Source organism: Tachypleus tridentatus, chromosome 6, assembly GCF_004210375.1.
Source record: "Tachypleus tridentatus isolate NWPU-2018 chromosome 6, ASM421037v1, whole genome shotgun sequence".
In the NCBI taxonomy this organism is placed as follows: Eukaryota; Metazoa; Arthropoda; class Merostomata; order Xiphosura; family Limulidae; genus Tachypleus; species Tachypleus tridentatus.
The window spans coordinates 52,740,643-52,763,340 of record NC_134830.1 but is presented as its reverse complement, the minus strand read 5'-3'; the positions used below and the strand labels follow the sequence as shown (position 1 = coordinate 52,763,340).

The window sequence follows — 22,698 nt, the reverse complement described above, 5'->3', positions numbered from 1 at the left end:
TTCTCACCAGATTTTTGCACCAAAGAAAGATTAAAACCATATGCAAATAAAGACATCACATTATTTTTATCTTTTCCTACTTTGAGATTAATATTTTTAGATTTCAATTTAGAAAGACCCAAAAGATAAGAAGAAATATTTACAGTCAGAACTAACACTAGCGATAAAAGGCAGGGGAGATGCACCCTGAAATGTTGTTGCTTCCCCAAGTGAATGATGTCCTTTCATATAATTTTATGTTTAGTTCACATTTGGCCCCCATTATAAATTTAACCCCACTCCACAATTAATAAAAGCTGAAGCCAGGACACTTTGTGGTTCACTGAAAACTCTTCATATTCCATAAACTCTAAACCAAAGAAACTTATTCAATACCACTTACCTTGGTGAGGCTTATAACGTTTGGCTCTAGGTATATTTTCTCGAACAAAAGCATGAGTTTTCATGACAAGACGAACCTGCAAAAAACATGTTTTTTCATGAATAATAATCACTTAGCAATAAAAGATACTTTTAGTATTGACACTTGTATATGTATTTCACACCACACTGGATTGTTATACTTAAAACTAACATTTAATATGCAGAATATTCCTTGTCCAAAATAACTATACTATTTCATATGTAAAGTTAATTACAAAACAACTGTGTTCCACAATAACTCCAGTAGCTTTACTTAGCTTTGTAGTCAAATTTACTTCCATTATTCACACAGAGTAATATTTTCAACCATCCTGATCAGGAGAGTAATATACAAACACTAGTTCCCAATACACACACACACACACACACCAACAAATATACCTTAATAATTAACTAAAAACTTAATGACCAAATCAACTTATTTCTAATCTCATAACATTAAAGAAATGTGTACTTCAAATTTAAATTAATAAATTTACCAAGAACTCATAAGTAATTCAAAAAGTTCTTGGTTATGATTAGCTGCATATGTGTCTATAATTTAACAGTTTACTACCCTTCCCCATTATCTCAAAAAAAATAAAATAAATAAACGTATAAACAAAGGCCCAATAGGATCAACTTAGCAAATGTGTCCATCAAGAACCAGATGGTTTTGAAGATTCTGTAACACATTCACTTGTCACAGAAAAGTAAAAAATACCAAACACTATCAAAAATCTGAATGATTTATCTTTATACACCATCCATCTGTTATGAACTGGAAAACCCTTTTTGTACTACAGAGTGAAGGCAGTGTTAAAATTTTCCAATGTATTCACTTCATCTTACTTGTTCACACAGTATGATAACAGCTGAAGCTGGAGGAATCTCATCCTTGATTATTACAGACACAGGAAAAGACATCAGTCCGACTAGATAGGTTATATACAACATCAGGAATGTGTAGTCTACAATCCCTGCCATAAGAAACAATACTCAGGTTGTTATTACAATGATTTAATTTCTTTTAAACAAAGACACTGTTTTCTATTACTAATTTAAGAAATATCGAACTGATAAAACCTTTGGGTTTTCATAATAATCTTTCAAGACTTTTTCCTGAAAGTAACTTTTAAAAACCTTCACTTATATCTAAGGTGTTGACCATACAAAATGTTAGAGTTATTAATTTATTCTTATTCTCATGTTTGTGTTAATGACATACATTACTAATCAGTTCAGAGTCTAAGAAACAGATATGGTGAAGAGCACTACTGATAAACAACTGACATCAAACTAACAGATGGAAAACTATTCACTGTCAACTAAAACATTTCAGTTAGTTAAAATACAAAACTTTCCTGTTATAGGGTGTCTAAAACTATAGGTGTTTTACAGATTTCCTTAATTTCAGAGCTTGGCTGAATGATACTTCCTTACTCTAGGGTGTCTAAAACTGTAGGTGTTTTACAGATATCTTAATTTCACAGCTTGGCTGAATAACACTTCCTTACTCTAGGGTGTCTAAAACTGCAGGTGATTTACAGATTTCCTTAATTTCAGAGCAATGACTCCCCCTTCCAAGATATGGACTTCTTTTTCTGAGGGCTGCTTGAGGCACAAATTTACAAAAGGAAGATCAGAGACAACAATCATCTGAAACAAATTCATGACAAGCACATGCCACTGACAAATATACTTTGCAGTTCAAATAATTCTGTCTCTAAATTTGTTTTGAATTACAAGGGTACCTTGTGGAACACATTCTAGAGAATCTGTTGAAGAGCCTATGGTTCCAGAGTTTTCAGACACCCTGAAGGTCAACTAGAAATGACTTGGTTTTACTGGCTTATTATTTCTGTTTGTTAGTCATTTACAGGTGAGTTCCTTTCACAGCAAAATGAATCTCTTAAACAATAACAAAAGAAATGCAATATAATAAAATACAAGTCCTCAGATAAAACATGACAGTAATATTGCTATTTCCTCTTTAAAGGCCACAGGTAACAGATATTTGAACACTGTGCAATAGGTTACTACAATACTGAACATGCTTTAAAATACAGAATTTTATGTGTAAGCACTTAAGGAAACAAACTGACTCTTTTCTTACTTTTGTGAGTAAAATGCCACCTGTTATGCGCCCAGTAGTGGAAGACAGGAAATACCAAGAGAATTAGACTTATTTTCATCAGGACCCACACTGTCAGGACAGCCTGGCTTTTACCAAAAGCATACTTCATCATTTCAAAGTCCAAGTTCAACCTAACAAACATAATGAGAAATACAAGACAAGAGATTCATACCACAAAACCGGAGAAGGTACTTGAACAAATTATCTGATCTGTCAAAGAACCACAAGTGTTAATCACAGTTTTCAATCTCTTGTTTAAACACCGTATTTAACGAAGAAATAGAACTTTCTATGACATACATATTAGATTACACAGTAATTGTTCTAAATGTAAAGAATTAATTTTTCTGCCGTGTGTGTTTTGAATAATGACTCATACACTAATGCTCTCTCCAATGAATATAAACATATTTTGATAACACTACATTTATGACAATATTCAGTCATTCTTTAATGCCATAAAGTTTGAAACTCATATCCACAACTTAGAGCAGAGTTTTCAATATGGGTTATTACTTTATGCCCATTTTTAATTCTCATGTTTGTTTCTTATATTCTAATAGAATAAGAAACATGTCAAACTTACTTGCCAGTGTCCACAAAATCACATAGTAAAGTGTTCAGGAATAGTGTTAACAGCAAAGCAACAAAAATATTGTAAATAGTTTGAACATGGTTGATTTGGAGTAGTTCTCTGTAACAAGAAAAAAAAAATCACATTAATTGTAACAAGGCTTGATTAACCCTTTCCACGGTTTTAGGTCATTTGTATGCAATTATTTGACTACTTACATATTTGCTGGAAAATTTGTATAAGGGATAATGAAAATGTAAATAATTGATTAAAAAAAGTTACATTTATCCTAGGTTTACATTTTCTCTTGAGTGAAAGTAACTCAGTCTACCATCATTCATCCATGCTTTGAGAATCACAAGTGTTGCTTGTCTGTAGTTCTCATATAATCTCATATGTTGAACAAAAGCAACCAGACCCTACTATTGACATTCATAGACACCAGCTACATAAAGTAAATGTAGCTATGTATGATACTCAAGTACTTTAGCATTATGTCTTGTGAATCACATAATAGGGCTAGTGTTAAATTTGGTTACATTTATTAAAGCTGTTTTTTTATTTCGACAAGTGGGTTTCTCACACAGCTCTTCACAACATGTTCTGCATAAAATTAAACTGATAAAAAGTGTACAGGTGTTGTGTGAAGTGAATACAGTTACTAATAAATATTATCAACTTTGATGCCTATCAATTCTATCACTGTAATACTAGAACCCTCAATGATGTTATTTGCTTCTTGGAACATAGAGAAATTAAAATAAATTCCTTGCCATGCTTTAAAGCCAGTGCTTTTAAACTCCAACTACAATGGTATAAGCGGACAATAACATTAGCCCATTCCCCATGGAATAGCATGTCAATCATTGAGAGTTTATCCACAACTAACAGCCAGAGTTCCATCATACAGGAACAAGTGGATAAAGTGTCAACAACACAACAAGGACCAATGTCAAACTCACAACTACCCGACTACAAGTCTAAAGGTGAAGCCACTGAGCCATGCTGCCCCCATATATAACTATCACAGATAAATAATTGACCCAAATTTACTAAAAGTTCAAAGTACACATATCTTTGTCATTTTTCACAACTTGTATAGCATATGGAAGGAATTTAAGTTATAAAGTTTAAAAAAAGTTCGAACTTTGTTCTATGAAGCCACATCAGCAAAACAAAGTCAAAAATAAAAGTATTATTATTTGAATAATAAAGGTCTTTATTGCCAAAATAAACATGTTACTATTTATTTATACACATTTCAACAATATGAATATTTCACTTGCAGTTTGTGATTCATAATTCAAACATTGTCACATTGAACATCAGTTTAAATAAAAGTTATACTGAATACATAAGACAATTTAATAAATATATTTAATCTTTCTAGTAAGGTTGTTCATAACTCTGAGTTACACTTTTTGCAGATAAGAGTTTGTATGTGTGTTTTTTTTATAGAAAAATCACATTGAGCTATCTGTTGAGTCCACAGAGGGGAATCGAACCCCTGATTTTAATGTTGTAAATTCATAGACCTACCACTGTTCTGACAGAGGACTCGAGGCTGAGAAGCAACTACATCCCTATTATATCATGATCTTCTATTTAAGCTGTTCTCTTCTAAACACATTTTTGCACAACATTTAAGTTATTTTGCTTCTCATTCAAAACAAATTATTTCATCATACAACCAAGAAATTAAATAAAACTGGTCATTTAATAGTATTACTGTTACCAAAATACTTAAAAAAAAAAAAAAAAATCCACATTTTTCACATCATGGATATAACAATGATCAATGTTTGCCTTTATTACATAGTTGGGAAGATGCATTAATAATGCTTTTAGCAATGACACTGCAACAAAAATAAATCACCTTCTGAACAGAAACAAACCTGTAGGAGATTATTCAGAGCCTGTTCAAGTTCAATAAACCTTCATAAATTCACTTCTAAACCAACATATTATGCTCGAGGTGTAAAACATTATACACTGGATCCACTTATATAACTTACGTCAATAGTGAATCCCTTAAAACAAACTGCTTCTCTGGTAGACTGTTCCTTCTATCAGATCTGTTAAAAAAAAAAAGTACATATCAGTTTTTTAAATATCCCATGTGAATTTAGTTTCCAAACCTAAAATGTACCATGAATAACAAAAGCTATTAAACTTTATTAAATAAAACGTTTAAAGTACTCCCATTTCAAGACTAGCTCACAACTTTATCACTATCAACAGAGTGAGCTGTACTATTATTAGTATTTGCTAATCTGTCAGTTGATGGTCCCAATAAATGACTATGTTCAATTATTTGATTACTATGGTGTTATGTATCTCAGAATGACTGGTACGGGTATTAACACTTTTATTGATAAGGAGAGAACAATGTTTTGACCTTCCCAGGTCACCTTCAGGTTAATAGAGAGAGTTTGCAAGTTACTGTTGCCAGACACATGTCAAGGATGAGAATATAAATTGGTATGGGATTGTAGGGGGCATTGCAAACTCTCTCTTTCTTAACCTGAAGGTGTCCTAGAAAGGTCAAAACATTGTTCTCTCCTTATCAATAAGTGTTAATACCCATACCAGCCATTCTGAGATACATTTTTATTTCAAGTGGGTTTCTCGTCATCAAGAATTACTATGGTGTCACTTTTGCCACAGTATATACTACAACCACAAAAAAGTTCATGGTGCATACTGTCAAACAGTTTACATAATTGTATAGAATTTAAGGATAAAGTACATTTTGGTCCATCTAAGCTGTCCAATTTACCAAAGTAAACTTTAAAATGAAAATAAAACACTTAAACCTACTCTTGTCATTCAAATATTCATCTAAACTCCTTTAAATTAAGTACATCTACTAACTAAATGCAGCCCATTCCATAGGATAATTACCCTGTTACAAAAATAAGTGTCTTAGCTGAATATGATTCCAGACTTTCCAAAATTTACATTTGTGTCTACTAGTCCAGCCATTCTTACCATCAAGTACAATAAATCATTCTTCTTCAACACTAAATTTCCTTTATAATCTTAAATGCTTCAAACAGACTTCCTCTAATCTTTTTTTCTTCAAGAGAATATAATTTCAGAGATCTTAACTTGACCTTTTTATGACAACTTTTCTATCCTAGGTATCATCCTAGTAGCCCTCTTCTGAAACCTTTCTAACAATTCAATGAGTAAGGAGTGCCAAAGAGTGAAAAAATAACCCAAATTTGACCAAGCCAATGACTAAAATCATAACTTCTGTAGACTTGTATTCAATATTTCTGTAGATACAACCTAAAATACTATTTTTCCTGCTATTATCAACAGCACACTGTTTGAATGGCTTTAGAGACAATATACCAGATCACCAAGATACCTTATTTTCATGAACCTGTTAACTTTATTCACATCAAAATTATACTTGTTTTTCAAATTGTGATATCCCAAGTGCATTAACTTGTATTTATTGTAATTAAAAGTAAACTGTCAGTTATTTACCTTAATCACAAAATCCTTTTCAAAGACAGCAACATCCCCCTTATACATTAACATTATTGGCAAAGCAGATAACATATTGTACCTTCTATTGTATATTTCATTGATCTAAATCAAAAAGAGTAAAGGTACTAACACTGAGCCCTGAGGTACCAACACTTGATGTTAATTCAGTTTGACTGAATTCCATTTATAACAACCACCTTTCTTCCATCCAATACATGACAGTGATTTACATAATTAACCAGCTCTGTGAATGATATTAGAGAACTTTCTAAAGTATCTTTCATTTCCATTGAAACAGGTAAAAAAAAAAAACAAAACAAAAATTTATTTTTGCAAGAAACTAAGATCAAATATTAATTACAGGGTACAAGAAACTTCAGCACAGTCAGAAAAGGCTTAACATTCAATTAATCCTGAACTTGCCAGAATAAATTTAATATGCTTTGAAATTTAATCATTAAGGAACACAATTCATAACCATTATGATTTTGTTAAAACACTTTTTAAAAACTGCCAAAATTTGTATCTTTAAAGAAAGTTTTTAAAATCTTCACATACAAGAAACTAACCTAACATTTAACGTTTCACATTTTACAAGCTTTCCAAAAAGTCATCTTTTTTTTTTAGGTTTCTTTTTCAAGGCTACTTAACTGAAAATTTATGGATATTCAAACAAATACATTAGGAAAAATTAAGGTGAAGTTTCATTTCATTATGTTGTTTGACATTCATACAACAGAATCAGCAAACAAAAACTAACATTCCTTACCTAATAAAGTCAGATTAGTTACCATCTGTACGGAGATGAAGATGTTGACAATGATGTCTTAACCTTACATCTGGTGGTTTTCTGAAATTTTATTATAAAGAATATCAATCTGGCCTAAATTACCTTCTGCTCATTCCACACACAATGATTCCACCAGTTATTCGCAAATAGGTCAAAGTGACATCATTATCAGATCAACACCTCAAGCTGAACAGACAAGATTTTTGTATTTTTAGCAGTTTTAGTAACTATCTGTAAAATGTTAGATATTTTGGGAATTTACATTCTCTGAGGATAATGTATTTATAATTAGTAATTATTTCATTGGTTTGCAAACTTTACAAAGCTATGGTACCCTCTTATTACATTCCTTCCTCAGTAAAACTCCAGCCCTTAAACTACCCACATAGCATTGCTTAGATGGAAGTGGCCAAGTTTGTAACAGCATTATTTAAGTAAAATTACAAATAAAATACAAAAATATCATGCTATTTGATTATCCAAATTTAAATGTAAATTTATTTACATTTAAACTGTACAAAATTAAATATTTCACAGAACAACTTAATTACTTTTATTAACAAGATGGATGAGTTAATGCTGAGTAATAATAATAAAAAAAACATTTTATATTTGTGGGAAATCCCAAATGACTCTTTGCAGATCCCCAGAGTTTCACATGGCACAGTTTAAAATGTTTGTATTGCTAACTATTTTTAAGAATAACACATATTTGTGTTCCCTAAACTCTAATTCACTTTACATTTCTTTAAAACTTCAATGCATTTCATATTTGTTTTTAAAATTTATTAAAACAACAATAAAATACAGGTAGTATACTGATGCAATAATTTTCTACACTGCATATCAGAATGGCTGAGAACAGTGACCTTCCTAGGTTAACAAACCAGCCATTCTCAGATACATTTTTATTTCAAGTGGGTTTCTCATCATCAAGAAACTTCCTACACTATGATTCCAAATACTTTCCTAAATCAGCATACAAACAGTTAAATTGTATTCCTCAATCTCAATAAAACCATACAAATCTACACTAAGATTTCCCATTCTTTTATTTTTTCCCTTAATTTCCATAAGTACTTAACTACAGTTAAATTTCAGTTTTATAAATATTCTCTTCTCTCATGTTTACAATAAATAAAAAATATAATACTTGAGCAAATATCTTACCCTTTCTTGTGCATAGAGTCCTGAATGGTATTAAATTTTGTGTACAGTGATGGCATTTGAAGCTGGCCTTGAACTTCTGATACAAAATCATCAACTAAGTCTGCCAACTGGTTGTCTATTTGGTCCATGAAATTGCTCCTTAATTGCTTAAAACAAATAAAATTTAAGTATAAATTTATAATTTCATTATGAGCTAAATATTAATAAAATAAAATGCATTCACTACACCTGTAAGAGTTATTTACAAATTAATTGTAACAAAACTAAATCACAATAACTGAAAGTTTTGTTTTTCTCCCATTTCTCTAAAGTTGTCCTTTTCAGTTTGTGATTTATCAAATACACTGGACAACAATTTTTTTGAAAAGTTTTTGCTGATTGTGACAGGTACCTGGTGGGTATGCACAAATATAGTTTTGGTGTTGCTTCATCACGTAGGAACTCCGAGAAATAGACAGTTAACTGCTTACCGGCAATAACGTATTTAATTGCGTTTATGTTACTAATACGCTATTAAGTTCAACGTAATTAAAAGTGTTTTGCTCCTGATTTTCGTTTGTATTCAATGTCCAGTGCATCACGTTGCAGTATCCAACAGTAGTCAGCAAGCATTGATGAACGACAGTTGCCCAGATATCGTTTTTCCATTGTAGCAATGTCCTGGTGAAACTGAAGATTTTGATTAAATGGTGCGTGATGGGCAAATCTGGATGTGATTTTCGTGATCAGCAGCCAAATATCTATAAAAAACACCCAACAGTGTTCAAGAAGCAAAAACTTTTTTGTGCAGTGATATTAGGCCTACTAGTCCAATGCCTTGTTAACTTTTAGTGTTTATATCTGTAACAACGTAAATAGGTTTCAAAACAGTGTGTGTCTACCATTTTACACAAGTTGAGACAACTTGTTATTCGTACTGTAAAACATGTATGCCCCATGTTCAAAAATGCAATGCCTTATCAACAGACTAAATATTATTACAACCAAACATAGCACATGTGAACAAAGTTATTCAAAGTGTCATGCCTTACAAAGTCATTAATGATAACTAGAGTGTCTTACACATAAAACCAAACAAAATGAGGTTTGTGTATTTGTTTTTAATCACTTAAAGAAAATGGTCAAAATAAATATCTCAAGAACATTTTTTATACATAATTTTTTCTTTCTTTTTCTGCAAAAAAATATTTTTGATGTAATTTTACATTTTTAGTGCTTTAATATGTGAAACATCATAAATGATATATAAAGTTATTGTGCAATTACTCTGTACTTTATTTTATTTTACTTAAAATACCAATTAATGACAAACTTTGTCTATATGTATCCAATTTTTACTAAAACTTTATATATAATTTTATTTTTGTACATTTGTAACATACTAATTCCAATGTGTGAATATATTTGTTTCTCAAGTGATTGCAAGTCAGCATTAAAATATCTTTAGAATAGCTGTAATTTGTAGAACATTAAGCAATAATTATTATGGATCGTATTACATGTTTTGAAGATTTTTTTCATGTGATGTAAATTAAGATACATGAACTGTAACTTGTAACATAAAAGGATTTTTTGAAATATGTACTAACAGTGACATAACAAGATGCCATGAAGTCTGTGGAAAAAAAAAATTGATAGAAATCTTTAACCACAATTTTGGATCACCAAGAGACTAGGTGTAAGACAGTCTCTCACACAGGTCTATGAATTTGAACAATATAATAACAAACTGTTGTGCTCGTGACTAATTATTAATTTTCCTCAGATTGAGAAAAATTAAAATTACAAAATATTTTATGGAAACTAATACTGTAAACAATAAATACATCAACAAATAACTTATTTTTTTCTTCCTAGAACAATTAATTAACAGCATAAAAATGGTTCATGAAATGTTGTGTTGGATAAATAATTGTTTTTTGAACTATTGAAGTTCTTAGAACAGTTCAATTAACCACAGGAATTTTACAAATGATATATAAATAAATGCACATAGTTATTTCTATTTTTGTAATGCAACATTTAGGGACAAGGGACCTACAGATCCATCTCAACTAACCCATCATTTGAACTACAACTATTAAATATATAAATATAAATAAAAACAAAATTGTAAAACCAGTTCGTATTTGAATACCTATTAAGCTTTCTATTAAACATAAATACTGAATTACATTTATAACAACCCTCTGCTATCTTCTACATAATTGACTAACTAATCCCCACACTTTTCATATAGCACTTTACCAAATGCATTCTGAGAGTTCAAGTACAAAGTTACACCATTACTCTCATTCAGATAAGCAGGATCCATTTCACAAGCAACTTTTTTTTTTGTCAACTAGGTTGCACTATTGAAGTACAAATGGTGAAAACATGTCTTTACGAATGTTATAAAGTTTATACACACTTTCACAAGTTCATAACAACTAGGAACATATTTACAATCAAAATTCATGGTTTAAAATTCTCTCTTCTTCTTCACTACAAACAAAAAGATCAAATTCTGATTCACAAACTAGCTGGCTAATTCAAATATTAAATACTAAACATATTATTAAACCTAAAAGAAACATGTTTTGTACTTTATAATGAAAGGATACCACTTTTATTTCATTAAGCAGTGTGTGTGTGTGTACAAAACCTTGTTTAACTCCTAAATCAAACCATCTTAAGCAAAGACTGCAATCTAAAGCAATGCTGATATGTCTACTAAACCTGTGTATTTAAATACAATTTATATACATTCATAAATTCACTTTCTTCTTATTGGTATTTTAAGAAATAAAAAAACCCTGATTCTTTAACCCTAGTACACACACTCAAAAAAATTATGTTGCCCACACTGGGGGTCATTTTTGACCCCCACCAAAAATATTTAAAAAAAATTTATTTTCATATAAGCAAAGTATAAATTTGGACAAAATATTTATTCTATACAATTTATGCATACACTCTGGGTAACTTTATAGTCATTGCAAGCCATTTTACTACATTTGATACACTTTGAAAAGGTTTTTTTCCTTGAATCACGTGCGCATATTTGACACCATTTCCTAACGTTCTCTTCAGCAACTTTTTGTCTTTTTGGAGGAATCACTTCATTTGTATCTTTTTCAGGCAGTAATTCATCAGTAAGCAACTTCAGAAATTCACGTCTTGCTCTTTTTTGGTACTTTGATGCGAATTCTGGATGGCGATAGAGAAGGTAAGCATTGTATGCGACAGCATCAAGAATGTTATAAAATAGTGCCATTGGCCACCTTCTGGTCTTTCTTTTTGTGGAAAAGAATCTAACTATTTGGTCTAGTGTATCGACTCCTCCTTTGGTGGAGTTATAGTATGATATTATTTCAGGTTTTCCTGATTCATCATCGATTGAGGGCTCTCTATGCAACGTAGATAAGAATATTCTAGAATGCTCGAGAACATTTATAGAGTGTTCTAGAACACAAAATTTCATATCAATATATTATTTGATTGTTTACCAGACATGTAATTGAGTTTTTTAAACGGGGATCAAAAATGACCCCCAATGTGGAAAACGTGAATTTCGACATTAGACAAGGGGTGTAATACCCCATTTGCATAAAATACATGTTAAACGTATTAGTATAGTATGTTATTAGTATAGATTAAATTAGGTACATTTTTAGGCCAGAAAGTCACACCTTTAATATTTCTATAACAACTTAAACACAAGTGGGCCCATTTTTGACCCCCACCGTGTGTATGAGGGTTAAATAAACTCAGAAAAATTCCCATCCTGACAATAGATATATTATACATACCTGAGCATTTTCCTTAACTTTCTTGAGGGTTAATTGTTGAAGTAGTTTACTATCCATGTTCACATTGTTAGGGAAACCTTACAATACATACAATAAAACCACACTGTAATTTTTCTTATAGATACATGTACAAAATGGTAACTTCAAATCAAAATCTAACAGTTTTTGAAACATACCCAATAAATTACATGTACATTAGATCTCACTTCCTATATCACTGGCCTTGAACCATTTTATATGCAAAATAATTAAAACCCAATGGCCTGAGCACTTTCAAAAACGTGGACTTTTCTTCTTCAGAGCAAACTAAGAATTTTTACACATACATATTACCTACTAACTAAAGATATGTACATTAAGAGCAGGGACACAGATTTGATATTATAATATATGTATCTATATAATTGTACTGAACTTACAAAGTCAGCTGTTGCAATAACTAAATCTGACACTTGCTCTGACCAAAGTATAAATGTACATGTGCAAATAATAAAAATGACCCAGTATATGTTAAGATTAGCCACTATCTTAAAGTTCTCGTAAACTAATAATCCATACAACAAAAACTCTTTGATGAAAACAGTATAGTAGTATGGTATGATTTTTACATCTCTTCAATCGGCAATGTATTTATACCTACATTTTATGCTTAATAAAAAAAAACAGTGGCATATTAAACCTTATATGAAACAAACCTAGTTAACTACAAATATGATTAATGCTGAAAAAAATATTACAGATAAAGTGACTAAAACCACATGACCCCAATTTAGTGAAATGGATACACAATTTTTATATAATTCAAAAATTAGAATAAAACCAAACAAAAATAGTCAAGTATATTTTCTGCCAATTTCCCACCCACAATTTGGAGATTTAGTATTACAGTATCTTGTATGTATTATACATAAAACAATTTTTTTTGCATGAGACAGAATAATTACCTACAAATTAACCAACAAAACTGAATCAACTGTAATGTTACATGGAAACACAATCTTCAAACAGTAAAATGCACTTGACTTAAAGATATATCATATTTTATCATGAGTAAAAACAAAAGGTGGCAAAATGTATTTATCTAGATTTTATTTTCCAATATTTCAGTAAATTAATTTTATCTTTCATTTTAAAGTTTTGCAAAAGTTCTAACTAACATATAAAAAGATGTTGCTTCTTATGAAAAGTTTCCAATTCATTTTGGCAAATTGGGAAATGCATCAAAAAATATAATTTATAAACTAAAATAAATCAAAATCTAGAAGTGCACACACATGAATTTACTCATTTATCTCACAGTTTCTTTCTTTATATTTTTACATCTACTACACCAACATTACTTTAGCTTAAACACATTAAAGATTTGTTTTTAAGCAAAAGAAACAAATAAATGTAAATTAGAGCCTGTACACTCTGAGTACGTGTACCTTCCTGGTATAAAATTGTTTCTTCACTTTTGCTTAACCTTCACAGGGGTGAATGAAACTCGTAAGCAGCAAACAACAATAACAAAGTATTTAATACGGAAAATTAGTGATCCATTTATAATATAAATATATACAATTTTTTGAACAAAACCTGTAATCCTATAACAAGTTAGTAAAATATGTGCCTCACTGTGAAGTATTGGTAAGAAATAGTTGTATGTGTTTACTAAGAACAGAAGTGTACAAAAAATAAATTATATTTTTCTTAAAAATTTATGTTAGGAATAAATTTGTAAAATTAATAAATATAAAAACTTGTTTTATATAAATGTAAAATATAATTTACTGTTTTTTTTTTATTGAAAGTCCTTGTATTTTGAGGTTTAAGAAGTTAAATGACCATGGACAGTTGTACATTTTCACATTACTTAATGTATATATAACTGATAAATATAAAACCTTTCTAAGCAATGAGAAAATACCACTACATACACAAATAGAACTGCATGGGGTAGATTAAACATTATTGTAATTCTTTGTAGGAAAAAAAAAGTACCATTATTCATCATCAAATTATAATGATATGATACACACAATCATTAAGACAATGTAATCACACTCCTTCCTGAAAATAATCCCAAATGTTTAGCTTACCTTGACCTTTTTATCACAAATGGAGTCAAATGCCACAGATAAGTCAATGTAAGAAACTAAAGTTAATGAATACTTATATTATCTACAACATTACTTAGTTAAACACATCACACTAACACAAAATTTGTTGAATACATATCGTTTTTTTCATACAGATACAAAAAATATAATTTAATAATTAAAATGGTGTTTTCAAACATTTTAAAAATTGTTTTTTAATAGAAAGAAATGTGTTGGAGCACAAATTATTGTACAGTTGTATGGTTAGTGGTAAGAAAAGATTCTAAAAACAATTGATACCACTTAATTAAGGCTTGTTTCAGGGTATCAGATAGAAATCACACTGTTTTAAATTGAACAACTATACAGTTATTCCACTCCCCAGTATTGCATGTTACATCTTATTAGGAAAACCCATTACCATGATAACATATTAAAAATACCATGTACATGCAACACAACATACAGAGATGCACAAGTTTTACTTCGTAAATTCAATTTCAATAAAGCATGTATACATGTTATGAAAATTAAAAAAAGTAAATTTATATTACACATACATAAAATCATGTGATCATGATGGAATAATCAGTTCTCTAAATCTTACAAAAATGAAAAAACATTGAAAATTGAGGAAGAAGAAATGTATTAGAAATTTTTCTGTTATGTTCTCTGACTCTACATCAGGTTTTACATACAACATACTAACCAAGGTCATCATACGAGGTCAACAGTGATCTTGTACAAACTATGAGCTCAGCAGGTTTAAATATTACACAGGATATGCATATATTCTGATGAACATTCAATGTTAAGCATATCTGTAAATTCAATCATGGGCAAACAAACATATGAGAACTTACAAATGAATGTAGAAAAAACATGTCAACAAACTAAACCTGCCATAGTGAGTGTGTACAAGTGATTTCACCCAACACCAGTACTCAACAGGCCAACTCAAATTTGAAAGATATAGTTGCAGTCCAGGTGTTTATGTTATTAACTCTTATAAAAAAAAAAAAGAAACTAATTAGGGCTCACAGCCTCTTTGAACTTGTAAGTTAATTGAACAGAAAAAAACAATAAATAATACACAAGTTGACCAGCAGCATAAAACTTGTAAATAAAGTTATCACAGTTTTCATAATACTCAAGGCTCATGTGATTATCTGAACAAAACAACACAGATAACACAAGATTACTGAATACATATACACTGTCAGCATGTGTTATTTTGAACTACATTTATTTTCAAACAGTCTTCAAATATAAAGAGAATTAGCTTCAGTTACATAACCTCTAAGATTATAAAAGGTAAAGATATAATTATCAAATATAGTTTAACAGATGAACTAAAGATATTTAAAAAGAAACTTAACAAAAAAAGTATTATAAACATATACACAAACAAGTTGATAAGATAAACAGGTTTATATATTTCAAAGAAACAGTTATCTAAATTACACTTTTAGTGTTTACAAACTCAGTTCAATGCAAAAATTATTTTCATAAGATAAAGGCATACCTTGTGCCTTTCTCAATTATTTTCTATTCATTATTCTATATAGCTTTTCTGACAATTTTACTTTTCTATGTCAAAATTATACACTAAAATATTATGAATAAATATGCATTGTACAGTTCATAATCTATAATATACCAGTAACATGCAATGGCTAGTACATGAAACCAAACACAAAGATAAACTATTACACATTGAAAATGCACTTTACAGTACTCTGTTGTTCGTACGTTACGTTATCACAGTTGCAGTACTCTGTTGTTCGTACGTTACGTTTTCACAGTTGCAGTACTCTGTTGTTCGTACGTTACGTTTTCACAGTTCCAGTACTCTGTTGTTCGTACGTTACGTTTTCACAGTTGCAGTACTCTGTTGTTCGTACGTTACGTTTTCACAGTTGCAGTACTCTGTTGTTCGTACGTTACGTTTTCACAGTTGCAGTGCTCTGTTGTTCGTGCGTTACGTTTTCACAGTTGCAGTACTCTGTTGTTGCGTGCGTTACGTTTTCACAGTTGCAGTACTCTGTTGTTCGTGCGTTACGTTTTCACAGTTGCAGTACTCTGTTGTTAGATGCGTTACGTTTTCACAGTTGCAGTACTCTGTTGTTCGTACGTTACGTTTTCACAGTTGCAGTACTCTGTTGTTCGTACGTTACGTTTTCACAGTTGCAGTACTCTGTTGTTCGTACGTTACGTTTTCACAGTTGCAGTACTCTGTTGTTCGTACGTTACGTTTTCACAGTTGCAGTACTCTGTTGTTCGTACGTTACGTTTTCACAGTTGCAGTACTCTGTTGTTCGTACGTTACGTTTTCACAGTTGCAGTACTCTGTTGTTCGTACGTTACGTTTTCACAGTTGCAGTACTCTGTTGTTCATGTGTTATCACAGTGCAGTACTCTGTTGTTCATTTGCTGTGTTACCTTGAAAATGTCCTTTGCTAAATTCACTCCTGTTTAAAACTCTTAAGAAAAGAAAAACAACAAATATACTTTAATGTCGGGACAATAAAGCAATTGACTTTACTAATTCCACAGTAGATTTAACGAGCAGAGACTGAAATTCAGAAAGAATACCAGAGACAAATAACACAGTATATTTATAGGAATAATTTGAATGGGAATAACCTTAACAGTGTATGAAGGAAAGGGATCTTGTGATAGCTGATCAGTCTCTTAAAGTCATCCAGGCAATGTGCTATTGCTAGTGGTACAGCAAACAGTATTTTAGATTGTATCTACAGAAATACTAATACAAGTGTAAAGAAGTTATAATTTCATTTCATAGGTCATTGGTTAGGCCACATATGGATTAATGTGTTCAGTCTTGGGATTCCTTACCTTAGGAAAAGCATCAAATTGTTGGAAAGGGTTCAGAGAAGGGTTACTAGAATGCTACCTGGGATGGAGGAGTTGTCGTATAAGGAGAGTCTGGAATCTCTCAAAATGTTTTCTCTTGTAAAAAAGAAGAGTTGAAGGAATCTGATTGAGGTGTTTAATATTGTAAAGAGAACTAATAGTGTTAATGCATCATTCTCATATTTAACAGCGGGTCTAGGAGACAAAAGTACAAGCTTTGGTAAGGTATAAGTTACCTTAAGCTCAAGCAGTTTTAACAGGGTGGATGGTCTTTGGATATTATAGAGGCAGTAAATTTAAGTAACTTTATGAAAAAGCTTGACAAGTATGTGAAAGATAAAGATTGGCTTTAATACTTATTTCTATTTTTTGATTATTTAATTTTTTTTAAAAGATAGAACAGCCAAAATAGACAAATATGTCCCATGTTGTTCTGAAATATTAATGTTATGAAGAAAACGACAGCAAGATATTACATTTGATAACTGATGTCCTATCAATGACTTTCTGAAAAAGAGAGAGAGAGAGAGAAAGAAAAACCAGTAACAGTTCTTGCTGGTGATGCTTTAGTCTTATAACTAAAGCACTGTTTATTGACCTTACAGTCTATAAAATAGCAAATTCCAAAGATTATGCAAATCTGCATATATATAATACAGTATTATATAGTTTTACATCTCATAAAAAAAATATATTCAAGATTCATTTTTACACAATATAAAAAGAGAGCCATATACTCTCAGTTCTAGATTAATTTTCTCTCCTACAGTTAATTAAACTTTAAAAATTCAAACATACATGTAATTAATTTAAATTAACCCAAACTTTGCCAATGCAATTCATCAGAAGTTGTACAATATATTCTCAAACAATCAACAATGTAACTGATGAATAGTGAATTTCAACAATGACAAGTTTCATGCATGTATAATTCTGTAACAGTTCAATACTAATAATGGGTAATATTATGTTAGTGTCTTTCATAGTCAGCTATAGTGTTACCAGTACTAGAGCTGATAAATTGTACTACTACTACTACTACTTCTCACTTTAAATATTTAATATTATTACCAACCTCGTAATGACAGTAAATTAATATTAACTTGAAGTAAGATGGCTCAAAATCCTATAATTAAAAATAGAAGAAAATTAAATCTAGTTAAAGAATTCAATAATAATACCATTTATTGGAAAGTGAAGGTTTGAATTTGAAACCTGAAATGACGATACTGATGATGCAAGTATCTTCTGGGAATTAAATTCTCGTTTGTCGACTGGTTCGACACCTTCCACTTGGCTGACTTTACTTTCAATTCCAGAGTTATCATCTTTTTCTGTACAAGATGAAGCTTGAACATTTTTCACATTCAGTCCATCATTGTCCAACTCAGACATTTCTTACGATTAATATTTGCACTTGTTCAAAGTACCTGTAAAACTTGTTACGAACTAAATAAAGTAAACAAACACATAACCTCCTACTTCAAACGTTTGATAACCTCTAGTTGTATATTATAGCACGATAACTTTAGTTATTCTCTATCACATGTCACCGGATGAGGCGCTACAGTATAGAAAAACAAGAGAAAAAGTGACTTAAATCAATAATATAGAGAGTATACAACAATAAATTTAAAATACCATTAAACTAATTTTGGGAGTTAATATTATATAAATTATCGAGGACGGATTGATAACCACAAAACTGTACTAATAATAGCTTTTTTTCTCAAACCATTTATAATACTTTATAAATCAGCTTGTGATGGAAAATAAATGAAGACTCTGAACTAATATTAAAAGAACTTGAAGATGCTTTACATTATTCGACTTCTGATGCTTTTTAAATTAATGTTTCTAACGCCAGTGTATTTGCCTTTGTATTTGTTTGTTTTTTAACTTCGCGCAAAGCTACATGAGAGCTATCTACCTTAGCCGTCCCTAATCTAGTGTAAGACTAGGGGAAAGCAGCTAGTCATCACCACCCACCGCCAACTCTTGGGCTACTCTTTTATCAACGAATAGTGGATTGACCGTCACCTTTATAAGGCCTCCACGGCTGAAAAGGCGAGCATGTTTGGTGCGACGGGGTTGCTTTTATAATGTCACACAAAACTACTTGAGGACTATTTGCGCTAGAAGTCCCAATTTAGAAGCAATAATCGAAAAGAAAAGCAGCTAGTCAACAATCACACACTCCAACTCTTAAACTAATCTTTTACCAATGAATAGTGAGGTCTATCATCACATTATAACACCTTCGTGGCTGAAATAACAAGCATAATTGGTGGTTGGATTTGAACTTGTGACCAGCAAATAGTGAGTCGAATGCCTTAGCTAACTATTACTATAGTTAGATACTCTGTGATCGAAAGAATATATTTCCATTTTTATTGTTAAAAGTGTCTATATTTGTATAACAGGTTGGTTATATGATGTAAATTGTAGGTCTAGACATGATCGGATTATATATTTTTTCATATATCGTATAAATTATAAATACTGAGGTTTTACTATAATTTAGGAACACATCCTAAGCCTTTGGCATAATTACCTAAGACCAAACAAGAATGGATTGGTGTGCTTCTGATGAATGAATTTAGTCAGTCAGTTTATTTCACTGGAAGGTGATATAGTGTGCATCAACTGAAAAGACTGTAAATCATGAGGAGAAAATTATTCTCTCCAAGCTAAAAGGTATCTTATCAGGGTAGCAACAGATTGAGAGGAAACCTAGAGTTTCAAGATGAGCTTCCAAGAGCAATTCATTATTGTACCACCCAAGTTAGATCAGTGGTATTTCCTAATTGAAAAATAAATTACCATATTAGTCAATTACATTCAATTCATTGATTAGTATAATGTTGCTTAAATCATGTATGTACAAAAAAGAAAAGGTTGACAATAGATGCTACTAGCCAGTTGCCTTCCTTTTAGTCAAGAGTTTAAAGTAGTGATAATAACAGATAGCCTTTGTAGCTTTGTTTAACAAACACAGGAGTAGTAAATTTAGGACAAACGGGAATTATACTGACTCCTTTGAATCACGTAGTTTTGACTAACTAGTTACTACGATAATTGAAAATGCTAGTTATAAAAAACACCTAATTTCGATTTATTTATTTATTGACAATGGATTTATTCATGATGTCAATTAACAAATTGTTGGGGTAATCGAAAACAGTACTTATTAGAAACACATTTTTTTATTAATAAGTTTAGTTTACATGGCTAACTAATATCATTGATGCTCATAAGTAATCGAGTATATCAATTCATTGCCTAATTACCCAGCTCAACCTTAAACCGTGGAATACTTGTTCGTTAAAGAATGAATTTCCTAGATCCATCTACTTTCCATACCGATAACAGTGGCAGATTTTAAGCTAGGTTTTGGCTGAGAACACAAAGAGAGAGACTGTGGTCATCATCACAGGTCTTCATGGATGAACATAAGCAGATTTCGCCCCTTATGTTCAAAGATGGAGCATAGGAACACCTGGACCATTTTCTGAAAAAATTAAAATATGTAATTTCTTTGAGTGGCTGGACTTAAAATCAGATAGTCCAGTTCGATACTCTAAGTTTAAATGTTCCATTCCTGGATTCCAACGTGCTTTTGGATAAGGAACAGCAAGAGTAGTGGGATACATATATAGCGAAGTTGTACTAATATTTCGAGCTAGTGAAGAATTAAATGTTTTTGGGCCAATTCAAAGTCAGAAAAGGAGCCTCATATCAAGATCCTGGCCGCTTACATGATGATCTGTGCCATATGTATAATGAATCTTACACTTCAACGGCTGCAGAAAATCATGAAATATACCCATGAATAAGTTTGTTGAAGAAATTACTTGTGAGATAATGAAACATCATCTAGGTTTGAGGGATCTCTTTGCTATAACTAAGGCAGCTTCTGTCGTGAACAGATACTAAGTAGTAACTTCAAGCTAATCGTTGGAAAAGAACAAGCTTTTAGTGAGAGTTTTTGTGGTTTCTCCTGAAATAGACCACCTTGCTCAGATAACTTCACCACACTGAACCCAAGCCTAACCAGTCACCCACAAGTTCCAGCATTGTGGTGCAATCACACTGGCTTCCAATGAACGAGAAGAACTATCCTGGTCCTCCCTTAGTTTACTTGCTGCAACCTTAGCGCATCATGCCATCATCTAGATATTGTCTTCGATGAGATAAGCGAAGCATCGGCTTTGGTTGTACTATGACGATTTCCTGAAGAGTCAATTCTTTGTACTTTGTTAAATAATAAGGGAACAAGGCTGTTGATCCCAGCTGATAGCTCACGAAGCGCTGGATAAATCAGTAGTTTATATACTTTACTGAACAGTAAAGTGGTAATTCTGATTAATTACTCAGCAGGTGCAAGAAAAGCAGCAGAAAGAGGCAAATGCTGCTACAACTATAATAAGCTATTGGTATAACAACACTCATTCAATGTTCAATACTTTAGTAAAGACTGCAGCTGATGTAGTGATGGAGCATTGGATAACATAGTTTGGAGAACTGGAAAACGTTCACATCAATAATGAAGTTAATTTTAATAGCCAATTTTTATCTGAACCATTAAAAGTCTTGGGTGTGGTGAATATGTGCATTATTCCTTTTCATCCCCAGTCAGATAGGTAATATAAATAATCAAGAGTATGCTTGTCAAGCTTGTCAATCTTATCTCATCTAACTGAAATGATAATTTGCTTTGTGTTATAATGATGCAAAGAGCAATTGAATACAGGTCTACAAATTGTTCAGCATTCTCATAGTTTGGTAGGATACATTAGTCGCTATTGGTGTGATGTGTTATCATCCTTAAGAAGCAGATGTCCCGTAATATTCGCATAATATATAAAGTGGTTTAAATGTGAATTATTTGTTATACACGAGATTGATCGCTAACAGTTTGAGAGGCTGTTCAACAACAGAAGAAATGCTATGAGAAAATAGTAGAAGAATGGGTGTACTAGAGTGGATATTGGATAGTATATGCCAGCTATATGGAAGAAGCTTGGATCTTATTAGAAGTTTACTGTGACAAATTGATACATTGATATATAAATTACAGTACAGCACATCACTAAGATACATATGTATATTATAGATTATCCTCTCGTGCAATGGCTCGACTGGGAGTCTGAAGTTAAAACCAAAAAGTTTGAAGTGGAAAGATGCTGCTGCTTCAAGTAATAAAAAGTCTCTTTCTCCATCTTTCTTCTGTTCCTTGAATCTTGATTCCAGCACGTGTCGTTACAGTGGCGGCGCCAAGGGAGGCTTTGGGTGACTTGAGCTCCCCCTCCAAATAAGCGAAGCCCCCCTCAGCCCCCAATAATGTTACCTACATATATTCATAAAATATGGAA

At 31.4% G+C, this 22,698-nt stretch overlaps 1 protein-coding gene across 1 annotated transcript in view; it reads right to left on the bottom strand.

The window, feature by feature from the left end:
* The window catches only part of LOC143252513 (sterol O-acyltransferase 1-like), a 31,408-nt gene extending 12,544 nt beyond the window's left edge, over window positions 1–18,864 (bottom strand). The window contains 8 exon segments of the mRNA XM_076504760.1: window positions 383–458; window positions 1,255–1,382; window positions 2,519–2,670; window positions 3,126–3,233; window positions 5,129–5,188; window positions 8,575–8,720; window positions 12,366–12,442; window positions 18,505–18,864. Of these exon segments, the coding sequence (XP_076360875.1) occupies window positions 383–458; window positions 1,255–1,382; window positions 2,519–2,670; window positions 3,126–3,233; window positions 5,129–5,188; window positions 8,575–8,720; window positions 12,366–12,442; window positions 18,505–18,718 (961 nt within the window). The 5' untranslated portion in view covers window positions 18,719–18,864.
* Window positions 18,865–22,698: the final 3,834 nt, after the last annotated feature.